This window comes from Dryas octopetala, chromosome 8, assembly GCF_963921425.1.
Source record: "Dryas octopetala chromosome 8, drDryOcto1.1, whole genome shotgun sequence".
NCBI classification, from domain to species: domain Eukaryota; kingdom Viridiplantae; phylum Streptophyta; class Magnoliopsida; order Rosales; family Rosaceae; genus Dryas; species Dryas octopetala.
Window position 1 is genome coordinate 20,518,039 of NC_141373.1, and position 21,043 is coordinate 20,539,081.

Below are 21,043 nucleotides of genomic sequence, written 5' to 3' on the forward strand. Positions count from 1 at the left end.
TTAATAATGTTCACCCATATTATAATATATGGACACTACTGGAAAAATGGACAGTAGGCACGAATAATGACTCACAGTTATGAGGCGAATGAGATTACAGCATTTCCAAACATGGTTTTGAGCAATCAGTGACTCAAACTTAGTGTTCACGGTGTAACCGTGAGTAATTTAATAATAGGCACTGGTAACTGTGAGGATTTTTAAAATTCAGCGGCTTCGGCTGCGTGGAGCCGCTGCAACGGAGCCGATAAATGATATCAGTGAACAACATTCGCATTTACTAAGTCACAGATGACCAAACTGTGACATGTAGTAATTCACAGATTTCCAAACCGTGCCATGTACTAAGTATTGTTCGGATTGTGTACAAGTTTGCTGGTTATCTAAAGTCTCACGGTTTTGATTAAATTGTGTATATTTAAACTATTAGTCACTGTTTTCATGCAGTGCCTATTCCAAAAGTAATATTTTATCTTTCAGTCACGGTTTACATACTGTGCCATGATCAAAATTACTATTGCCACTGTCACGGTTTACCCTGAACCCTGAAATTATAAGCAACAGAGAACCGGACCTCTCTTGAGAAGACCGGTCCTCCAGAGGCGATCCATCATTTCTGCTTGAATTAAGAATCGGATCTCTCTTGAGGAGACCGGTCCTCCAGAGGCGATCCATCATTTCAGTTTGAATTAAGAACCGGACCTCTCTTGAGATGACCGGTCATCCAGAGGCGATCCATCATATATTACTGTCAGATTTTATCTATTAGTCACGGTTTACATACTGTGCCATGACCAAAATAATATGGCATATGCGATATGAAGGATTAACCCTCCTCCTTCCCTCTCCAATTTATCACGCGAAATAAATGATATTAGCAGTACCCACCGCGCGCAGGAGCAAAACCCCCTTCTCTTCCCCCCTTTGATTGAGAAATTTTTCTGCGCTCAGGGATCAAATAAGGCCAGGTATGGGTTTATTTAGTATACTCATATCCCAAATTTGCCTAATTAAGTATGTAATGGTAGTCTTCTTATACTTCATCCCCATTATGAGTTGTTGGCTATGAAGTTCAACAACGACCACGAGACCGGATTAGATTAATGAGATGAGGAATTGACAAGGAGAACCTGGCAATCTGAACTTGAATTATTACATGTTAGACTTACCTATTATTTGCTCTACATCTGATTGATTTAGAACAATAGAAATATTGGGTTTGATTGCAATTTAGGAATTCCCTTTTTTTGAGGTTCATGACTTTATAATATATGTTCTGAATATATCATATGAGTATGCATTTGGTTTGTCACTTGCGTGATGAATAATCCCCATACGTATGTATTTTGTTTGACATTTTAATTTAGCAAGCATTTAATTTTTAGTATTGCATTTTTAAGACTACAATACCTACTTGTATATTTGAGCTGACCTATATTCCTGCAGTTTTTTTTTTAAGATTCTAAATACAGAACAAAGAAGAACACTTGAAGCTTGGTCTGTGCGCTTTCACAATTGAAATCAAGTTTGTTGTTGTCTCAATTTCTATTTACATGTAGATATAATTGTTATCAACAAAGGTAGTGAAAAAATGACTCAATTTTCTGATCCCATTTAGTTATCCTTCTTCCTCCCAACCCATGTTTTTATTATTCTCTCTCTGTATTGGCCTTGGCAGTTTTGGGTATAAGCAAATGAACAACGAGCAGGTGGTTACAGTAGAAATTAAAATTAATTCTTGAATATATCCATCAATTGTCATAAGTATGTATTGGGAAACTGCATCCAAGCATATTTCCTATTGTTCATACATCCACTTTTTTGTTGAACATCTTTATGGGCTTCGTCTGCTATTATTTTTTGGATTTTTTCTGCAAATTGACTTAGTTTTCTTCTAATTACTAGGCAGATAGTGACTTCTCAATGGATAAAGATTGGGTATTTTTGGATCGTATGAGTGACGAATATTTGACAAGGCTACGTGCATTCATCGCCCATGCATTAAGAGTATCCGCATTTGATGGGCACATTAAGTGCCCGTGTAGTCAATGTTGTAATCGGTATTGGAAGTCACCTATAGAAGTTGAAGAACACATTTTTGTTGATGGTATGGACGAAGATTATGTTAATGCACCATGGACATCGCATGGGGAGCAGTTGCCTAGGCCTAACACCGAAGCAACCCATGTTCAGAATGAAGATATGACTGGTATGTTGCATGATGCCTTTGGAATGCATGGGTTTGAATATACTGCTGGAACTAATGATGATACCTCCCCGCCCTCTGGGCCCACTTCTGCTGCTGAAAGCTTTTTCCATGCGATGGAGGATGCTAAAGTAGAGTTGTACCCAGGCTGTGGCAGAACTAAGCTTTCCTTCTTGGTGAGATTATATCAGATCAAGTGCTTGCATTCTTGGACCAACACATCTTTTACAGAATTGCTGACTTTGCTAAAGGATTGGTTTCCGAAAGGGGTGAATTTGCCACCCAGTTTTTATAAGACCAAGAAGTTCATTACTGACTTGGGTTTGAGTTATGAAAAAATTGATGCATGCCCAAAAGATTGCATGTTATATTGGAAGGAGCATGCCAACAATACATCATGCCATGTGTGTGGCAAACCACGTTACAAGGAAAACATAGAGGCCGGACATGTCACTCGTACTAAAGTTGCTAATAAGGTGTTACGTTACTTTCCTTTGGGACCACGACTCCAACGTCTTTATATGTCACATCATACCGCTGATTCTATGGTATGGCATGCCGAACGCAGACAGGTGGATGGTGTGCTTAGGCATCCTGCAGACTCCCCAGCGTGGGAAAAATTAGATAGTTTGGATCCATCCTTTGGTTCAGAGCCACGTAATGTGCGCTTAGGGCTGGCTAGTGATGGATTTAATCCTTTCGGTATGATGAGCTTATCCCACAGTACTTGGCCGGTGATCATTTCAGTTTATAATCTTCCACCGTGGCTATGCATGAAACAACCGTACTTAATGCTTTCTTTGCTTATTCCCGGTCCTAAGAGTCCTGGAAATGATATAGATATTTATCTTCAACCTTTAGTGGAGGAGTTGAAGACTCTTTGGGAACATGGGTTACCAACATTTGATGCAGTGAAAAAAGAGACTTTCATCATGCGTGCTGCCGTTTTATGGACAATTAATGATTTTCCAGCATATGCGATGCTTTCAGGTTGGAGCACTAAAGGGAAGAAGGCATGTCCACAATGTGCATATGGGACATATTCTCTAAGGTTGAATGTAAGTCAAAAAGAATGTTATCTTGGTCATCGTCGATGGTTGCCTATCAATCATCGGTTTCGAAGATTGACTCATTCATTTAACGGATCCCAAGAGCATGGTTTACCACCAATTCCTATGACAGGTGGAGAGTGTCTGGCTTCATTAAGTGGGTTAACCTTTCAATTCGGTAAGGGTAAAAAGAAATCTTTAACTCGCAAGCGCAAACATGATGCTGCCAAGTACGATGGTCCATGGAAGAAAAAAAGCATTTTTTTTGATCTACCATATTGGAAGGATCTTCTTATTCGACATAATCTGGATGTGATGCATATTGAAAAAAACGTCACAGATAGTGTTTTGGGGACGTTGTTATGTATTGATGAGAAAAACAAAGACACATACAAGGCTCGCTTGGATTTGGTGGATCTAAAACTGAAAAAAAAACTACATCCCATACTTGAAGGGGGAAGAACAAAACTACCCCCGAGCCCTTTCACCTTATCAAATGAAGAAAAAACGTCAATGTGCACAGTCCTTGCATCAGTCAAGGTTCCTGATGGGTTTGCCTCCAACATAGCCAGATGTGTTAAAGTTGAAGAGAAGAAATTAATAGGTCTAAAGAGCCATGATTGCCATATACTTATGCAGTACTTGATTCCTATTGCAATTCGTGGGATCTTACCAAGAAATATGATTCGTGTGCTACTCGAGCTTAGTTCATTTTTTCGAAACCTCTGTTCTAAGGTTGGTACTACTGGTCACTTTCAAGTTTTGTCTCGAAGAATCGCAATTACATTATGTGAATTAGAAAAGTTATTGCCGCCGGCATTTTTTGACTCAATGGTTCACTTGCCTATTCACCTTGCTGATGAAGCAGCAATAGCTGGTCCTGTACAATACAGGTGGATGTACCCAATCGAGAGGTATTAAAAACGCAGTATGTAATGTATAAATATATTTTATTTATTATTTGCTTTATTCTCCTCTGTTACATGAATCAAACATGCACAAGTTATATATATATATATATATTTTTTTTTTACACTTTGATTTGGGTTAGTTTTCTTTTACTTATGCTCATCACCACGTTAATTATTTTATGCAGATACCTGCAAACACTCAAGAAATATGTTCGTAACAAATATCGTCCCGAGGGCAGCATCGCCGAAGGGTATATTGTTGAAGAGTGTTTAACTTTTTGCTCTATGTATCTTGGGGACGAAACTGTTACACGTCGAAATAGGCCTGGTCGAAATGTTGATGCGGTAGGGAGTGGTGCACGTGACGGACTAGTAATATTTTCAGCACCTGGAAGATCTCTTGGGAGAGTTGAATTATTCAACCTAGACCAATCAAAATGGGAAAGAGCACACTTGCATGTGTTGCTCAACTGCCCCGATGTCCAACCTTATATAAGGTGCAATACATAAGATGTTGATGTGAATTTGATAATACTGGATGGTTTCATTTTTTTCAAATAATTGTCAAACCATCTTATCATTTATTTCATTTATAAGGGACCACGTTGCTCGTGAGAGGGCAAATCGAGGACCACGCATAAGTGAAGCAGCATCTATACAATTAGCGCACTTGTCATTTCCGGAGTGGTTTCGAATACATGTTAGTATCCTGCTAGTAATTGATATATTTAGAATGATGTTGATATATTTCGGAATAGTGTATAATATTTGGTCATTTATGCAGATCGATGACCAACTAGATCGTGGGGTTTGCAACATTAGTGACGACTTGTGTGCATTGGCTAGTGGACCGAGTCGGCGAGCTGGTCGTTGGAAAAAATACATAATGAATGGTTATCGGTTCCATGTGAAATCTGTTGATGAGGCTGGCCAGTCACAAAATAGTGGAGTATTTGTACAAGGTGAGAATGAGAATTATGCTATAGTTGAAGATACTAATCCGAGCTCATCCATGGTTGACTATTATGGTGTACTGAATGACATTATTGATTTAGACTATCATAATGACCGACATGTGGTGTTATTTGATTGTGACTGGATAAATGGGCAAGGCCGCCAAAGTGGTATTAAAATAGATGAATATGGGTTTACATTAGTGAACTTCACTCGATTGATGCCCCCACAGGACACATTTATTTTAGGGTCACAAGCACATCAGGTGTTTTATGTGCAAGATCTAAATCAACCAGTTTGGCATGTTGCCGTGAAAACAAGGCCTAGAGATTATTTTGACATGGGCATAGTAACAACCCATGATATTTCTGCACCTCAAAACTTGGATGATGCCACTAATGTGGTCGACGAAGTAGAGGTCCGAACAGATGTGGAAGATGTGATGGTGACTTAAATGGACAGCCAGGTAAATCTTATTTTGAATATCACACTTTATGGCAAACATCATGAGGAGGTGATTTGGTTTTTCGCCCATGACTAATTATATCCCTCGAATGAACATGTGAACATATTTTACTTTGGTGTTTGCAATTTGTGTTCCTGCTGATCTGAACTTAGATAATTAAGTCACTTGCAATATCCAGAAAACAAGTAGATTAGATTCACATGTTGTATTTTCAGGCATGCAATACGGAACATTATACTCATAGTTCTTACTGTGCTTACTTTCTTTTCATCACCATAAGATGGTTGTTTTGTAATGGAATTTGCTTCCATAGCATATGGATATTATATATTATGTGCAAATATGAATAACCCGATAATTTTGAAGATCTACATGGATTCATTTGGTAACCTTAAGATGATCAACAAAATAACAGGGCAATGGACAATATATGAAACAAGGCTAGTATTTAAAGTATTTGATGCAATTGTAGATCGGGTACGCTATTTTTGGATCCCTCACAGGGCTCTTTGATCCACTATTTTTTGGTTCTGTGTTGTGGTTATATACCTCTCTAACCTCCATGTAAGGTGTAGGAGGTTCCACCAATGGTGACCATTGAGGACCAATTGGCATACCTCTTGGGGAACTAGAAATGCTCCTAGAAGGACTAAGACTCGTAACATTCTGGCCCTCATCGAGTGGTGAGCATGGTGTTGGCGCCTCTATACCCTTCGGGAGCTCAAATGCAACTAGGTCTTCCTTAAAATTATTGAAATCCACTGTATGTCCAACAATTTGATGAGAAGGATTCGCATCTGAATGCAGTGGATGAGGATGAGCACATGATGACTCTCCATTTTCTAAGGGACGATTGGATTTACTGGATGCGCTACTACCTTGCCTCATGCTTGTTTATTTTAAAAGCAAATGCAGCAACCCATATGCTTTTCTATCACTCTATGTAGATATTACATATTTATAGAGTCGTAACTATTGAAACATTGTTGTCTAGAAAAATAATTGAAACACTGATGAGGCTAGACAAAATAGCTTGGTATGGAGTTCATTATTGTGAAATGGACAATTGGTTGACAGCTTTATGTCATAACACACAAGGCAAATAGTGGATTATACCCCTGATGTTTGATTGAGTACAGACCAATAATACATGTGTGCATAACGATGAAAACATTATTCAAATTACTAACTTGGTAAGAGAGTGGTGAGGAGCTACTGCACCAGAGATTCCCACTGCATGCACCAGAGATTCCCACTGCATGCACCTGAAAACTGCTAAGTGCAGGAACTTTATTCATTTCAATGACAAATAGTCAACATTCGTATGATAAGCAAGCATGTGCATGGAGTGTAGTGTTGATTGTCATTTATTTCTACTATATATGCACCATAAACCATTCAATGCTCTCACTCTGCCACACTTGACATATATAAAACATAATCATGCCTAAGAAAGTTAGAACCCCAATTAATCGTAATGTTTATCGGGAGTTATGGTTTGAAGACTCAAGTTATGATACACCACCCTCGGATGCGTGCTCGCAAACTGATTCAAGTGAGAATCCTCATGAAATGAGGGATTTCCAAAATTCTGTGTTGGCGAATTGGGTGCCAGCAACTCGACACGTTCTTCCTCACCGAAACGGCCGAGGTGACACCAACTTCTTTGGAGAACCAATTCCTGGCCAGCGATCTGCAAATGACAGGTTAGTTCATGCTAAGAAAGGTAATCAAATTGCTGAAAAAAATGTCCAATTCGATTATGGATATACTAAGCGTAAGAACAAAACAGTACGTAATGCTCCATGTTGAAAAAGAAATTGTAAGCATAGGTCCTTTTTCTCCTACACCCAAAGAGGCTTTTATTAGTAACTTATATTAGTAAAACCTAAGGTTCTGTAAGGATTAATTATTGCGTGTTCTAATATTTTGATTATGTTAATGTCTTGCTTGTTAAATCATTGGTTTTATTGTCAAGCATGCACCAAAATGTGCTTCCTTGAATTGGACTTCATGCATTTCATTATGCTTGTTTATTGTATACTAAATAAAAAAACGTTAAAGGGCATGTATTTATGTGGTTTTTAGGTGCGGTTGCACAAACTTCATAGTAAAAAAAACCCAAAAAAAAAAAAAAAAATTTATAAGCAACAGAGAACCGGACCTCTATTGAGAAGACCGGTCCTCCAGAGGCGAACCATCATTTCTGCTTGAAGGAAGAACCGGACCTCTCTTGAGAAGACCGGTCCTCCAGTGGCGATCCATCATTTCTGCTTGAATTGAGAACCGGACCTCTCTTGGGAAGATCGGTCTTCCAGAGGCGATCCATCATTTCTGCTTGAATTGAGAACCGGACCTCTCTTGAGAAGAACCGGTCCTCCACAGGCGATCAATCATTTCTGCTTGAATTATGAACCGGACCTCTCTTCAGAAGACCGGTCCTCCAGTGGCGATCCATCATGTCTGCTTGAGTTGAAAACCGGACCTCCTTTTTGAGAACCGGACCTCCTTAGGTCATTATATTTTTTCACCAAAATATTCCGTCATTTTTTTTCATTTATTTTCCCTCTTTCTTTCCTGCGTGGCTCGTGTCCCGTGCCCCCCTCTTTCTACTCTGCGCGCGTTGCTCCTCTTCTCTTCACTCTCTCTTATTTTCTTCTCTCTTCCTCCTCCCAATCCCTCATCAAATCACATTACATCTCAAAATTTGTTCTGACCTCTCACTTTTCGGCCCCTTCTGAAGATTACCCACTGATTTGTGTTGGTATATTTTGTGTTCTTCACCAAGGTATTTCTCTAATTTTCGACCGGACCTTCCTTCTCCTTACCCACAGTATGTTAATATATTTTTGATGTTTTCTAACTTGCTTTGTCTTCTTTGTTGCTTGTTTCTTCATGGTTCCACTTATTTTCTGAAAATGTTCAAAATGGATGGTATGGCTTGTCCTCTCCGGTATGTGTCCTCTTTCTCGAAACATACAATTTATGTTTATCTAAACTTGATTGGGACCATGGGTTTGTTTGCTGGGTTGTGTTCCCTTGTGTAATTTGTTGGGATTATTTGTGGCTAATGAATACTGGAATTGTTGGGATTATATGTGTTTTTGCATTTTGTTAATTGTCCTTGGGTTGTTGGTCTTATTCATCATCTTCCCTTGATGGTATGGCATCTTGTAATTTTTAGGTGACTAGTTTAATGGCCCCTAAGAAAGCATCCTCTCAGCAGCCCATTGCCAAGAAACAGAAATCTCAAGCGAGTTCTTCCGAACCTCAGGAAGAGACTCCTATTCCTAGGGATGACTCAAGTCAGTATAGACGGTTTTGCAATGCGGACTGTGAAGCCCGTTGGGAGGTGATAGAAGATAGAGGTTTTATATCTGAGCGTCCAATTGTCATTCGAGAGATGAGTGCTGACTTCGTGAATATTTTAGCGGCACGTGGTCTGCGACCATATGTCGAATCCTTCCCTAAATACAATATCAATCTTGTTGGTGAGTTTTATGCCAACTTTCCTCCCGATTTCAAAGTAACCAAGGATTCACATGTGTTTCTTCGGGAGCACAAATGTATGATTACTCGTGATGACATTCGTAGTGTTTGTAAACTACCCTCCTCTGGCAAAACTGATTATAAAAAATTTCTTAAGTTCACTTCTTCCTTATCACGGGAACACATTATCACCACTCTTTATGATGCACCAACATTCGTTCCCCCTGCCTCTCATCGCGTCATCTCTGGAAATTGCACACAACTATTCCGTATGCTATTTATGTTTGTTCGATGCAATGTTTATCCCACGAGTCAAAAATCCCGCATCTCTGATGAAGCGTGTAGGTTGATGATTGCCTTGAATACCCCTGATGTTCCTGTTCCTTTGGAGGACATCATTTTCACTCATCTTGTGGAATGTGGTCGCACGGTCAAAAATGTGAATTCTCAACTTTCATTTCCTTGTCTCATCACTCGCCTTGCCGAACGTTCTGACATTCCTGTGATGGATGATGATCCACTATGGGATCCGGATGGTCCGATTGACGGATGGGTTTTGCGCAAAAGTGATGCTAACTCCCGGTCTGTGGTGGCTCAAGTTCCCGAGGCAATTCCTCCAGCTCCTACTGCTCCCTCTGAGCCGTCTTCTTCTGGAGTTCCTGCTGCACCTGACTTTGTCTCCATCATGGAGCGGCTTGACCTTGGATTCTCAGCAGTTAACTCTCGCCTGGATGCTTTTGATAACCGCATGGATGCATTTCAGCAGCGGTATACTGGGGATCTGCACGACATCCACTCGACCCTAAGCGAACTAAAGGATCGCTTACCTGATTTTTATCCTTAGTGATTCTTGTAATAGGCCTTTGGTTTTTCCTAGCCAAAAAGCGGGAGATGTAGTGTTTTCAGTTAACTTTGGGATCTTATTGAACTGATTCCCTGGTTGTAATATTTTGTTGTGCTTCAATTCTTAATTCACATTGAATCCTTTCTATTTTGGTTTCCATTTATTTCCCTTGCTTTCCACAGGTTGTGTTTGTTTGTAATTTCTATTATTTGCAGGTGCAACACTTAGTACAGGTTTATGTGTTTAAATTGTGTCTTGTGTCTTGTATCTGTATCTATAAGCGGTGTTGTCTAGGAAACGTGGAAGGGGGAGATTTGTAAGTGTACTCGTGTTTGTGTTTAAGGCTTGAGGACTGGACCTCACCATGTGACGACCAGACCTCCAGTAAGTCGATTAGAAATTTCTGGGTTTGAGGACCGGTTCTCTCTATTGAGGACCGGTCTTCCAGTGTGCGTAGTGATGAATTGTTGGGCGAGAGGTCCGATTCTAACATATTGAGAACCGGACCTTCAGTAAATGTTACTCTGAATTACTGGGCCTCAGGTCCGGACAATTCACAGTGAAGACCGGTCTTCCAGTATGCCTGGCGATGAATATATGGCCTAGAGGACCGGTACTCTCTATTCAGGACCGGACCTCCAGTAAGTGTTGCTCTCATTTTCTGGGCTTCAGAACCGGACCATTTACATTGAGGACCGGTCTTCCGGTAAGCGTGGCGCAGAATTTATGAGCTAGAGGACCGGTCCTTTCTCATGAGGACCGGACCTCCAGTACGTGTTATTCTGGATTTCCGGCCTTGAGGACCGGATCTGTCCATTGAGAACCGGATCTCCAGTAAGCGTGGCTCTGATTTTATTGGCTAGAGGACCGGTCCTTTCCTTTGAAGACCGGTTCTCTAGTTAGAGTTGCTCTGAGGACCGATTCTCCCAATTTGAGACCGGACTTTCAGTGACGATTACACTTGCTGGCAAACTTGTAAAAGGTTTTAAAAAGTGATCTTTAAGATCCTAGAATTGTTTTAAATGAGTTTGGTGTTTTATCACATGGGGATGTTTGTTTATTAATTGATCAAGTAAATGGAAACTTAATTAAAGATTTGCTTATGAATTTTTTGCTGTCTTCACTTGATGTCAAAATTTATTAACAGCTCACTCACAGCTTACATGAGATTGTCGTTTCCCACTGCATATTAGGAAGCACAAGCAACATGAAGATGGAGCTGTTAATCCGAATCCGGAACCTCGCAAGGTTCGACTGAAGAAAAGAGCAAACAGGGCGAGGATCACTCAGCCAGAAACCAACTTATCTGATACTGACAGTGATTACGCTGAATATCTGAGGGAGACCTACGGATTGGAGTCAGGAAAATAGCTCACGAGCATGAAGTTTGCCACTGCCCAACAAAGTTGCTGACTTGACTGTGTTACCTATATCATGCATATATCCATGAATGTAATATATGTTTGCTACTTGTGACCATATTAGTAGCAATGACTGGTTTTATGTAGATGTATTATTAAGACTGCAGAAAAAGTGTATGTATTATGTTTTATTTTATGCTATATATTTTGCCTAGTAGTCTGATGTAGGACAAGCCATACATACATGCCGCACAACAACCCATACTCTTATTTCATCCAACCCCATACATTGGAATATAGTAAGCAAAGAACAAATCTAACCCCAGCCATTGCAATACATAAAGCAAAAATATTCATTACTGTTTGAGGGATGAAACTGAAGGAGGCAACTCAGAATGGTTGGAGGGAAACAATAGGAATGAATTGCTGTACTGAATGGTTGGCGCCTAATTTTACACCCGTGTGAGTTTTTGAATGCATTATGACACATATTGGAAAACTGTGAAATATGGAAAATAAAGTGCAAGGATTTAATTTTTTAATAATAGCAGTGTGATATATTTTAACTATTCCAAAATGAAGGTTTTTAAAACTGCCGCTATATTTGTAAGAGCTCTACAAATCATTATCCATCCATTAGGTACATATACTTTCCCTCCAATTATTCAGATATTTTGGAAAGTTTTATTATTAAATAATGGGTGCAAATATTTTATTGTAATTTTAAGGGGAATTAGGGTTTTTTTTTCCTATTTTAAGCCAACTTTGCTTTTAGGACCCATTATAAACCCACCACCTTCGTTCAGACCACCCAGTCGATACAGACCGGTCCTCCAATGGTCCCTGTTCAGTTCCACCTGATGAATCAGGGGATGCGTTCTTGTTGATCGGCGCCATAGTCTGCGAGATTCTTGGTCCGTTGGAGCTTAAATATTCAGTGGCAAAGTGGGTGTGCCTGATTGGTTGCCATTCTTGAAGGTAGATAATACTCTCTCACAATCTCTTTCGCTCTCTCTGAATAACCCCATGTCGCTAGCTCTGTCTATCTCTGTAAATATATCATTCGCCCTGTATAGCTTCAGATATGGGTCATTTTCATGAGTTCTGTATGTTTGGGTCCTTGAAATATATTTGATTTGGCATATATGATTGCTTATATTGAATATTCTCCATTGGTGTTGTTGTTTGAGCGCACCTTCATGGTCACTCTGGCTTCAAGTTCTGTTCTTATTTAACTCATTAATCAGCCACTTGTATACATTTGAAGAATTGGGCTTATGCGGTAGAACAACTTAATTAGACACTCACAAAGTCAGTTCAAAATATTTTCAAGAACTGGAAAACTTTGGTAACCAAACTTCTGACTTCTGGTTAGGATTAGTTATACTTATAAGGGAATCCATACCCAATTTGAAATCTGTTGTTAGATCATGTCAGCTGCAATATGTTTCAAACTTAAACCTTAACATATTATCCAAACTATCATTTACATATTTGTGAGAGAGAGAGAGAGAGGGAGAGAGAGGGAGAGAGAGTGAGAGATTAGAGAATACCAGCTAGCCTTGACAACACAGGAGGATGGTGAAGGGAGGCAGATTGAGAACAGAGTAAGGTAGCAAATTAGAGTCAATATAGGACAGAGACATGTCTATTTGAATATTTATCCACAGTCCCCACTATGCACTTCCTCATTGCTTTTTTTCTTTTCTGGGTGTCTCACCAACTTTAACCTTTTCAATTTCAGGATTAATGAACTTTCAGCCTTATTTGACTACTTGTTTTCATTTTTATTAATTACTATTAGTTCATCACACCAAAATGGTGAATTTAGTTATCACTCGCCCTTATATCTAGCTTCATCTATGGTGAATTTCCATGACTTATGTATGTTTGCATCTTTGCAATTTAATTGATTTTTAATGTTCTTTATTAGTACAGATGCTTAATCACTACGTACCCCATACTGGACCTTTGTTCACTAACCTAGCACAAGACCACGAGACCCAACCTCCACTGAATGGCTATGATTTAAGACAAAGCGATGACATTATGTACACATTGCTTAGAGGTGTGAATGATGATACCACACACAACGTTAATGAAACTGAGAATGAGATAGTTGTCCAAACTCAAAATCAAACCAATGGATCGAGCAATGCAGTGGGTTTCTCAACTTGCCAACCAAATGAACTTTTGGGACAAAATGGTGAATCATCGAGGCCAACAAATGATGTGGGGAATGAAACGGGCACTGATTCGCAACTAGGTAAGCGCAAGAGATTAGGAAGAGGAAAAAATAAGAGAAAATTTGCTGTAACGAAACTAGAGAAGTTGGTATTCAATGAACATGGGCAGGCAGTTGAACCAGCTGACCTATGTGCAAAGTTTTCAAGATTTGTGGGGATAATAGCAACAGATGCCTCTTACTTTCCAATCAATGTGAAGTCGTTCAGATTGTTTAAAAAGGGAACCAGAGTGGAGAAAGCATGGAAGGATGTGAAGGTAAAGATCTCTTTCACCACGCCAATTGTTTCAGTATATCAAGCATTATTAATTTATTCATGTGCTAATGTATGATGCGTATGTACAAACACATTATGCAGGAAGCTCTTGACTGGTCAGATCCGGATACATTAGCTAAGGAGGCAGCAATTGAAAAGATAACAAAGGCAAAGTTGAATGACCGTTGGAAGAAATTTAAGCATGATCTTAAGGTGGAATGGTACTACCCAAATGTCGGTACAGCTGATAGGTGGATTTGCAATGATAATCGTGTTAACATTAACCAATGGCGCTTGTTGGTGGCTGATTGGGACATAGAGAAAGAGGTAAATTAAGCCATAATTCCTCGAATGCTTATTTTCGGCATTCTCATGTAGGTGGAAAAAATTGACAGTGTCATTTGGATTTTTGTACATAGAAATACTCAAGGATAAATAAGAGGAATCGAAGGCAATTGAGGCTGCATCACACCACTGGTACACAAACCTTTGCCCAAAAGCGACATGCATGGGTGAGTTTTTAATACATTACCTAATGTTGAGGGTTAGTGGGAAACAATTTGTCAATTTATCTTTCAGTTAGATTGATCAGCCAATTATGTATGGGGATGATAGTTTTGAACAGTGTAAGATTAATTTATGCTAGTTTTGGCATTATCTAATTTTGTTCCACTTCATATAGGATATTTTACTTTAGGGATGCTTGCTTAATAAGTATAGTACAAATGCATAGACCAAAGTAGTGGTGTATTTTTTCATGATCATGCTTATTTGATGCTTGAAATCCATAATAGTGTAGAAAGGCAAAATTATATGGCCTCAAAAGAAGAATCACACACATTTACATATTAAGTAATTATACTTAGATTGCTTATGCTTTGAGCTAGCCACTGGTCATGTTAGCCTTTATCTACATAATCATTACAATTATGATAAAGATGAGATAAATTTAGCCTTTTTGATTCACAAAGGAGGTAATGCTTGTATATTGAGAACCAGTTTCAGTATAAATTTTTGTCAAACCGGACCTCCAGGGGCAATGCTTCAGCACTGTGATTCTAATTTGTTGAAGAATCGGAACTGCTTTTGGAGGACACAAAATTCATTTAAATGTAAAAAAAAAAATTGGAGTACCGGACCTCTCTTAACAGGTCCGGTCCTCCAGAGGCAATACAATTTTCAGTTGTATTTTGAGAACCGGACCTCTATTTTGAGAACCGGTCCTCCTTAGGTCATTTTATTTTTTCACCAAAATATCCCGTCATTTTTTTTCATTTATTTTCCCTCTTTCTTTCCTGCGGGCCTCGTGTCCCGTGCCCTTTTCTTTCTCCTCTGCGCGCGTTGCTCCTCTTCTCCTCATTCTCTCTTATTTTCTTCTCTCTTCCTCCTCCCAATCCCTCATCAAATCACATTACATCTCAAAATTTGTTCTGACCTCTCACTTTTCGGCCCCTTCTGCATACCAGTAAATTCATAAATTTAGACTATTGATTCACCACTAAGAAATGCTAAAGAAGTACATTGATACCAGTAAATTGAGTATATTTCTTGTTTATTTTGTGGTGATGCTTTGTATAATTTTGCAATTCCTAATTACATTGGCAGATATTGATAGAAAAATAATTTGCCTTTATCTATTAGGTGCATGTTTTCATTATTAATTAAGTACTTGGAACATGTGTGTTATGTCTGATTTTGTGCAGAAACGTGAGCACCCTGGTGAAGTGCTTGACCGTATAACATTCTTCAAACTCATCTACAGCCGCAAAGTGAAAAATCAACTCAAGCCGGTTAATGAAGAAGTCGCTAAACATTTTGTAAGTGCCTTAGTAATTAGATTATAGTATATACACATGTCAATACTACTAAACTGAGCATGTGGTGTTGTCTTTTTTGTTTTAATGCAGGATGAGTTGACTGCACTTGAGCAGAGGGAGCAGGAGAAGGGAAGGGAAATTACGCCTGATGTTCGTGATGAGTTGTATGCAGAGCAATTTGGGCCTGAAAAACGCAATACTGTCCGCGGCTTCGGGGTTGGAGTTGAATGGAAAGATGTACCTGGAATTGTTACACAGAGAAGGGGATTGTCACGACAAGTCGAAGTGTTACAAGCTCAATGTGATCTCCAACGAATTGCTGCAGAAGAAGCACGTCAAGCAGCAGAAGAAGCGCGTGCAGAAGTTGAAAGAATCAAAGTTGATGCAGCTAGGAAGGAACAAGAAGCAAGAGAGAGAGATGAATATTTTAGGAACAAGATGGCTGAATTTGAAGCCCGTTTGAACAATCCTTTAGTTGCTGCTATTTCAGGTGCAGGGGTACAAGCACTCCAAGGGCTGGATGTGCAGGCTTTGATACAGATGTTGTCAAAAGCTTCAGCCACCAAACAAGCTCAAGCAACCCCACCAGTTGGTGCCAATCCGATGTTGATGATAGGTTCCGATGTCTCTGATATGGCCGTGGACAATGCGATCGAACACAGCAAATGATGAGTTTCGCAGCCCATGATTGGATCCAAGTATGTACAAAAATTTTTGGATAAGTGTTGGTAGCATTTTGGTTTAGACAGGTGAATTCTAGCCCCTTTTGTGAAAATGATGGTGGGGACTTAAGTATAGATTATATTGCTAGAACATAGTGATATGATGGGTGTAGGAACTGACTGGCTAGAACATAGTGATATGATGGGTTTAGGAACTGACTGGCTTAGCTGTTGGGTAAAAATTTTATTTTGGCATTGATATGTGGCAGCTGATTCCTTGAGCATGCCAACCCTTTCATTTCAGTTAGATTGTGAATTGCTTGTAAGGAAGGGGTTGGAATCATATCAGTGAACTTAGATTGGGTATATTTTGGATGTAAATAGGCAAGTTATTTTGTTGAACAAACTAATGTAATTATAGACTCATCAGTATTGTGAAGCAAATGTCTGAAAGTTGAATCCATGGCTTAAAGTGGCAATTTTTAATTTTTTAATGGCTAAAATTATGGTTTATTAATAACTAATTGTTCAATACATACTTATTATTATAAGTATATATATTATTTGATATTATTGTATATGAAACAATATATGAGCAATTGTATATATATTAGTTTTCTCCATTTAATGAAAGTATGGCACGGATACCCGAAGGTGAAAGGCAAAGGTCATTTAACTCAAAATACATGAATTCATCGTACATGTTTTTCATGTCACAGTATGGTATATTTTAATATTATTTAGTTATTCACGGTTATACAACCATGAGACCATTAACTGGAGTGGTCTCATCGTCCACCAAGCCACTTTAAGCCGGCTCAAGCTTGGCTCAAGTATATAAGCTTGGCTGAAGTATGCTAATGCCGAATGGGGTGGGACCCGGTGTAAATGGACTCACGGTTAGGTAAACCGTGACAGTGTGACAATGGATACGCCTCCCAATCGCACCACTCCCCAAACCGTGACTAGATGATCAATAGGCACTGCAAACTGTGCCCTTTGAGACCAATTGGCATGGTTTGGTGGGTGTGCCTGATGAAGGATTTTGCAGTAGTGGGATTAAATACACTATTTGATGGTATTATGGTCATACAAAATAATTTCTCACATAATTCATTCCCTATTGTTAGTATACACACGTGTGAACAAGCTGAGTCAGCACAAGTCGGTACTAGTTAGTTACAAAACTTACACTGTTGGAGGAGCTTAATGCTGTTAGTATGTTAGTCAAGCATAACGCATAGTGCTTATATAGTTATATAAACTCAGCTGTATTAGTGAGAAATGTACTGGATCATTTTACAATCAGTCAGATATGGATTCTTCTTTTCTTTCTCTCTCTCTCTCTCTCTCTCTCTCTCTCTCTCTCTCTCTCTCTCACTTTCTCTTTCTCTCCGATTTCTCTTCTTGAATGTTGACACCTCCTAAGGTTTCCTCCACACGTGGTATTCTAGTGTCGACTTTATAAAAATCATTGTACGTACTCTCTCTCTCTCTCTCAATTGATTAAAGTGCGAAATTTCTAATGAACTATAATTAAAATAATAACTAAGAAGAAATGGATAATAACAAGTCTTCTTATTTATATTATACAGCAAGAACCAAGATACATAGCCATACAAACATTCGAATGCATGGTTGACAAATTAACCCACTTGGATCTTCTTGACATTATATATATATATACAGATACATATATATTTATAGAGACATACAGTCTCAGAGATTAGCACATAACATGCAATTCATGGTGGATCGTTCAGTTGTTTTTCTTCTTCTGATCATTTAAAGCAGAACTGATATCTTTTGCTATGTTTTGTGCATCATGTGAAATGCCAGACAATCCACGCCTTGAGAATCCAACACAGTAAAGACCACGGTTCTTTGCCTTCCAGTGATTCGGGAAACTTTGGTTTGGCATTCCATCGTCATTAAACAAATGGTCGTCATCCTAAGTTATAAACATATGGATAATGTAGGTACGTATATCAATGTACTTGAATATGTGTTTATAATTTAATCAGTAATAATGTAACTGAGAATACCAAAAAAAAAATCACGTACCTTAAGCCAGTTTAGCACAGTGCTTTTGTAACCAGTAGCAAATATAATAGCATCATAGCGATTGAAGTAGCCATTCCCAAATTCGATTTTGTTTCCTTCTATGATTGTGATGGATGGAACAACCTGATCGAAGATGAGTATTGTCACCATCATCATCATCACATGATCGAAATGGATAATCAAGTGATTAACCATTTTGCAGGATATACAATTAAATCGATGGAAAAATTAAGAAACTGTTGTGAAAAAAAAATATATGAAGATCATAAACCATGCATGCATGCATTTATGAGTATACCTTGATTTCCCCAGTCTTGATCTTGTCAAGGGTCCCAACATCGATGATGGGGGATCGACCCTTAGTTTCCTTGAGATAAAATGGTCCTTCGGTTGGCTTTTGAAGCCCATATTTGGATAAATTTCCCCACTTTAATTTGCTTAACGTCATGACAACAGTGTCCACCAATTTCCCTGGAAAGAGTTTTGATAAAACCATTCCAATGTACACCATTTCCTTGGTGAGAACATGTACCTGCATGCAATTTATAAATTGTTATTAAATAAGTTATAAAACATTAATGTAACAAATATATTATATTGTGTAGAGAGAATTAAAGAGAGAGAAGTTTTACCGGGCTACGGACAACGATGGTAGTATTAGCACCCCAATTTGACAAGTCATAAGAAATTTCCAAGCCAGAATTCCCAGCCCCAACCACCAAAACATCTTTTCCACCATATTTCCTCCCATTTGCATACTGGGTTGAATGCATGATCTCACCACTAAACCCATCCAAGCCATGAATTCGAGGAATGCAACCTTCACTATTTTCACCACTTGCAACCACAAGAAACCTCCCAAGGTATATTTCTCGCAAACCCAAAAGAGTGTTCTTGACAATAACACACCATTTTCCCACATCCACATCATAGAAAGCAGACTCCACAGTTCTGTGGTAGTTAGGACTTACCTTGAAATGAGACACGTAAGCATCCAAGTATTGAACAAAGTCATTCTTGGGCATGTATTTGGGTGCACTTTTAGGGAAAGGCATATAAGGAAGTTCACAGAATTGCTTTGCTAGGTGAAGCTTCAAACGGTCATATGACCTTTTCTTCCAAAGAGAAGCATAGCAATCTTCTCTTTCGAGCACCACATTTGAGATGTCAAGGCGATTAAGACAGGCAGAGGTTGCTATGCCTGCAGGGCCAGCACCTACTATGACTACCTCTACTTCCTCCATTTCTGGATTTTGGTCAAGGCTATGCAAGGGTTGAACTGATATGTGGCTTAGTCCTTGCTTGCCTATTTATATAGTGGGATCTCCAAATAAAATATTGGTTTCACCATTTCCTGAGAGTATGCATACTTGTCATGTATATATAGTCTTAGCTAAGCGTTATACTTGGCATGCGCGCGCACAGTTTTTGTTGGTCTTGTGCGTTATGTGTTGATGTTTGACTCTATACTACTATAAAGGCAGTCGATCAACTCCTCTAATAATGCAGGTAATTACAATAAATCATGATTAATGGAGAAAACTCATAGGAGAAGATCAAGGCTTAATTTAACGATATATGCATCAGTATTATTAGAGGATCAAGGCAGTCAACTCCTCTAATAATGCAGCTAATTACAATAAATCATGATTAATGGAGAAAACTCATAGGAGAAGATCAAGGCTTTAACGATGCATCAGTATTATTAGAGGATCCTCTAATTACTATAATCCTAAAATTGTTCGTTAGATGCAGTTGTCTATTAGCTGTAGATTAGTCTTTTCCTTACCAAGACTCCTATCTTGTATATATAAAGTCAGTCATTGTACATAAAGATCAATGAAATATTCATCACTTTCATAATCGATCTGTTAACTACAACCATATCATAACCTACGCATATACGCACTAAGGTACCATATATTAGCTTGTTTCCATTTTATTTTAGTTTACTTTGGCTAAACAATTAAGAACAATGTTATATATAAATGTACGAATTTGAATGCAAGCAGATCCTCTCGATCTGGAACTTTTAATCACTACTGTTCATTTCATCTCCTTAGAAAGCAAAAAAGTGGGCGATTCATTTTCAGTATATATCCATTTTGATTTAGTTTACATGCATTGGTTATACAATATAATCAAATATACAATGTATCTGAAATGCAAATAGATGGTGCCGAGAAGCATCTACCATAAAGATTCTTTATGGGAATGAAACCATCCCACTCACCTATATATTGCCCTAATTTCTAAATTTAGTAGTTATAAATTCTTACTTTTATTTTCAGAAGTACGCTATATTTTTTTCTCTGTTCCACTTTAACATTCAAAAAAGGTGCCTCCGGAGTTTAATTAAGATAAATAAATTCTTCATATTGCTCCCTCCCTTTTCCATTTAGAATTTATTCATTCTTATAAATCTCATTAAAAAAATTCAACTACATGAGCCCTTTAACGATAAGGGCATTTTTTAATTGAAAAAAACAAATTGGAACACAAGAATATAGAAGAACTTAATTTAGACGATATCGAATCTTTAAACACAAAAAATTAAAATAAAACATGTAATTTTTGTTGAACACATGAACATAAAAGTTTTTACCATGTTTCAACACAAAAAAGTATATATTAGTTGGATTGATAACGATAATGCACTTCTTTGTTATTAAGAATATTTAATTTTTTTGCTAATGACCATTTGGTTTAGTAGTAGCAC

General features: G+C 38.4%; 2 protein-coding genes across 2 annotated transcripts; one reads left to right on the top strand and one right to left on the bottom strand.

The window, feature by feature from the left end:
- Positions 1 to 1,869: 1,869 nt before the first annotated feature.
- LOC147277910 (uncharacterized) lies at positions 1,870 to 5,732 on the top strand. The gene is made up of 4 exons (XM_086254497.1): positions 1,870 to 4,169; positions 4,352 to 4,663; positions 4,764 to 4,866; positions 4,951 to 5,732. Exons 1-4 carry the CDS (start codon positions 1,924 to 1,926, stop codon positions 5,572 to 5,574), a joined length of 3,285 nt encoding a protein of 1,094 aa, XP_086110623.1. The 5' UTR covers positions 1,870 to 1,923; the 3' UTR covers positions 5,575 to 5,732.
- Positions 5,733 to 18,019: 12,287 nt separating this feature from the next.
- On the bottom strand, positions 18,020 to 19,568 carry LOC147277911 (putative indole-3-pyruvate monooxygenase YUCCA10). Its single transcript, XM_086255761.1, has 4 exons — positions 18,957 to 19,568; positions 18,623 to 18,856; positions 18,325 to 18,447; positions 18,020 to 18,211 (listed from the first exon to the last, which is right to left on the bottom strand). Exons 1-4 carry the CDS (start codon positions 19,566 to 19,568, stop codon positions 18,020 to 18,022), a joined length of 1,161 nt encoding a protein of 386 aa, XP_086111887.1.
- Positions 19,569 to 21,043: the final 1,475 nt, after the last annotated feature.

Excerpts from the sequence above, each read along its gene's own strand:
- LOC147277911 (XM_086255761.1), bottom strand. The coding sequence starts at position 19,568 with ATGGAGGAAGTAGAGGTAGTCATAGTAGGTGCTGGCCCTGCAGGCATA. Across the intron at positions 18,857-18,956 it reads CCATCGTTGTCCGTAGCCCG|GTACATGTTCTCACCAAGGA; the intron begins GTAAAACTTCTC and ends AATTGCATGCAG. Across the intron at positions 18,448-18,622 it reads TCAAGACTGGGGAAATCAAG|GTTGTTCCATCCATCACAAT; the intron begins GTATACTCATAA and ends ATCTTCGATCAG.
- LOC147277910 (XM_086254497.1), top strand. The coding sequence starts at position 1,924 with ATGGATAAAGATTGGGTATTTTTGGATCGTATGAGTGACGAATATTTG. Across the intron at positions 4,664-4,763 it reads GATGTCCAACCTTATATAAG|GGACCACGTTGCTCGTGAGA; the intron begins GTGCAATACATA and ends TTCATTTATAAG. Across the intron at positions 4,867-4,950 it reads CGGAGTGGTTTCGAATACAT|ATCGATGACCAACTAGATCG; the intron begins GTTAGTATCCTG and ends TCATTTATGCAG.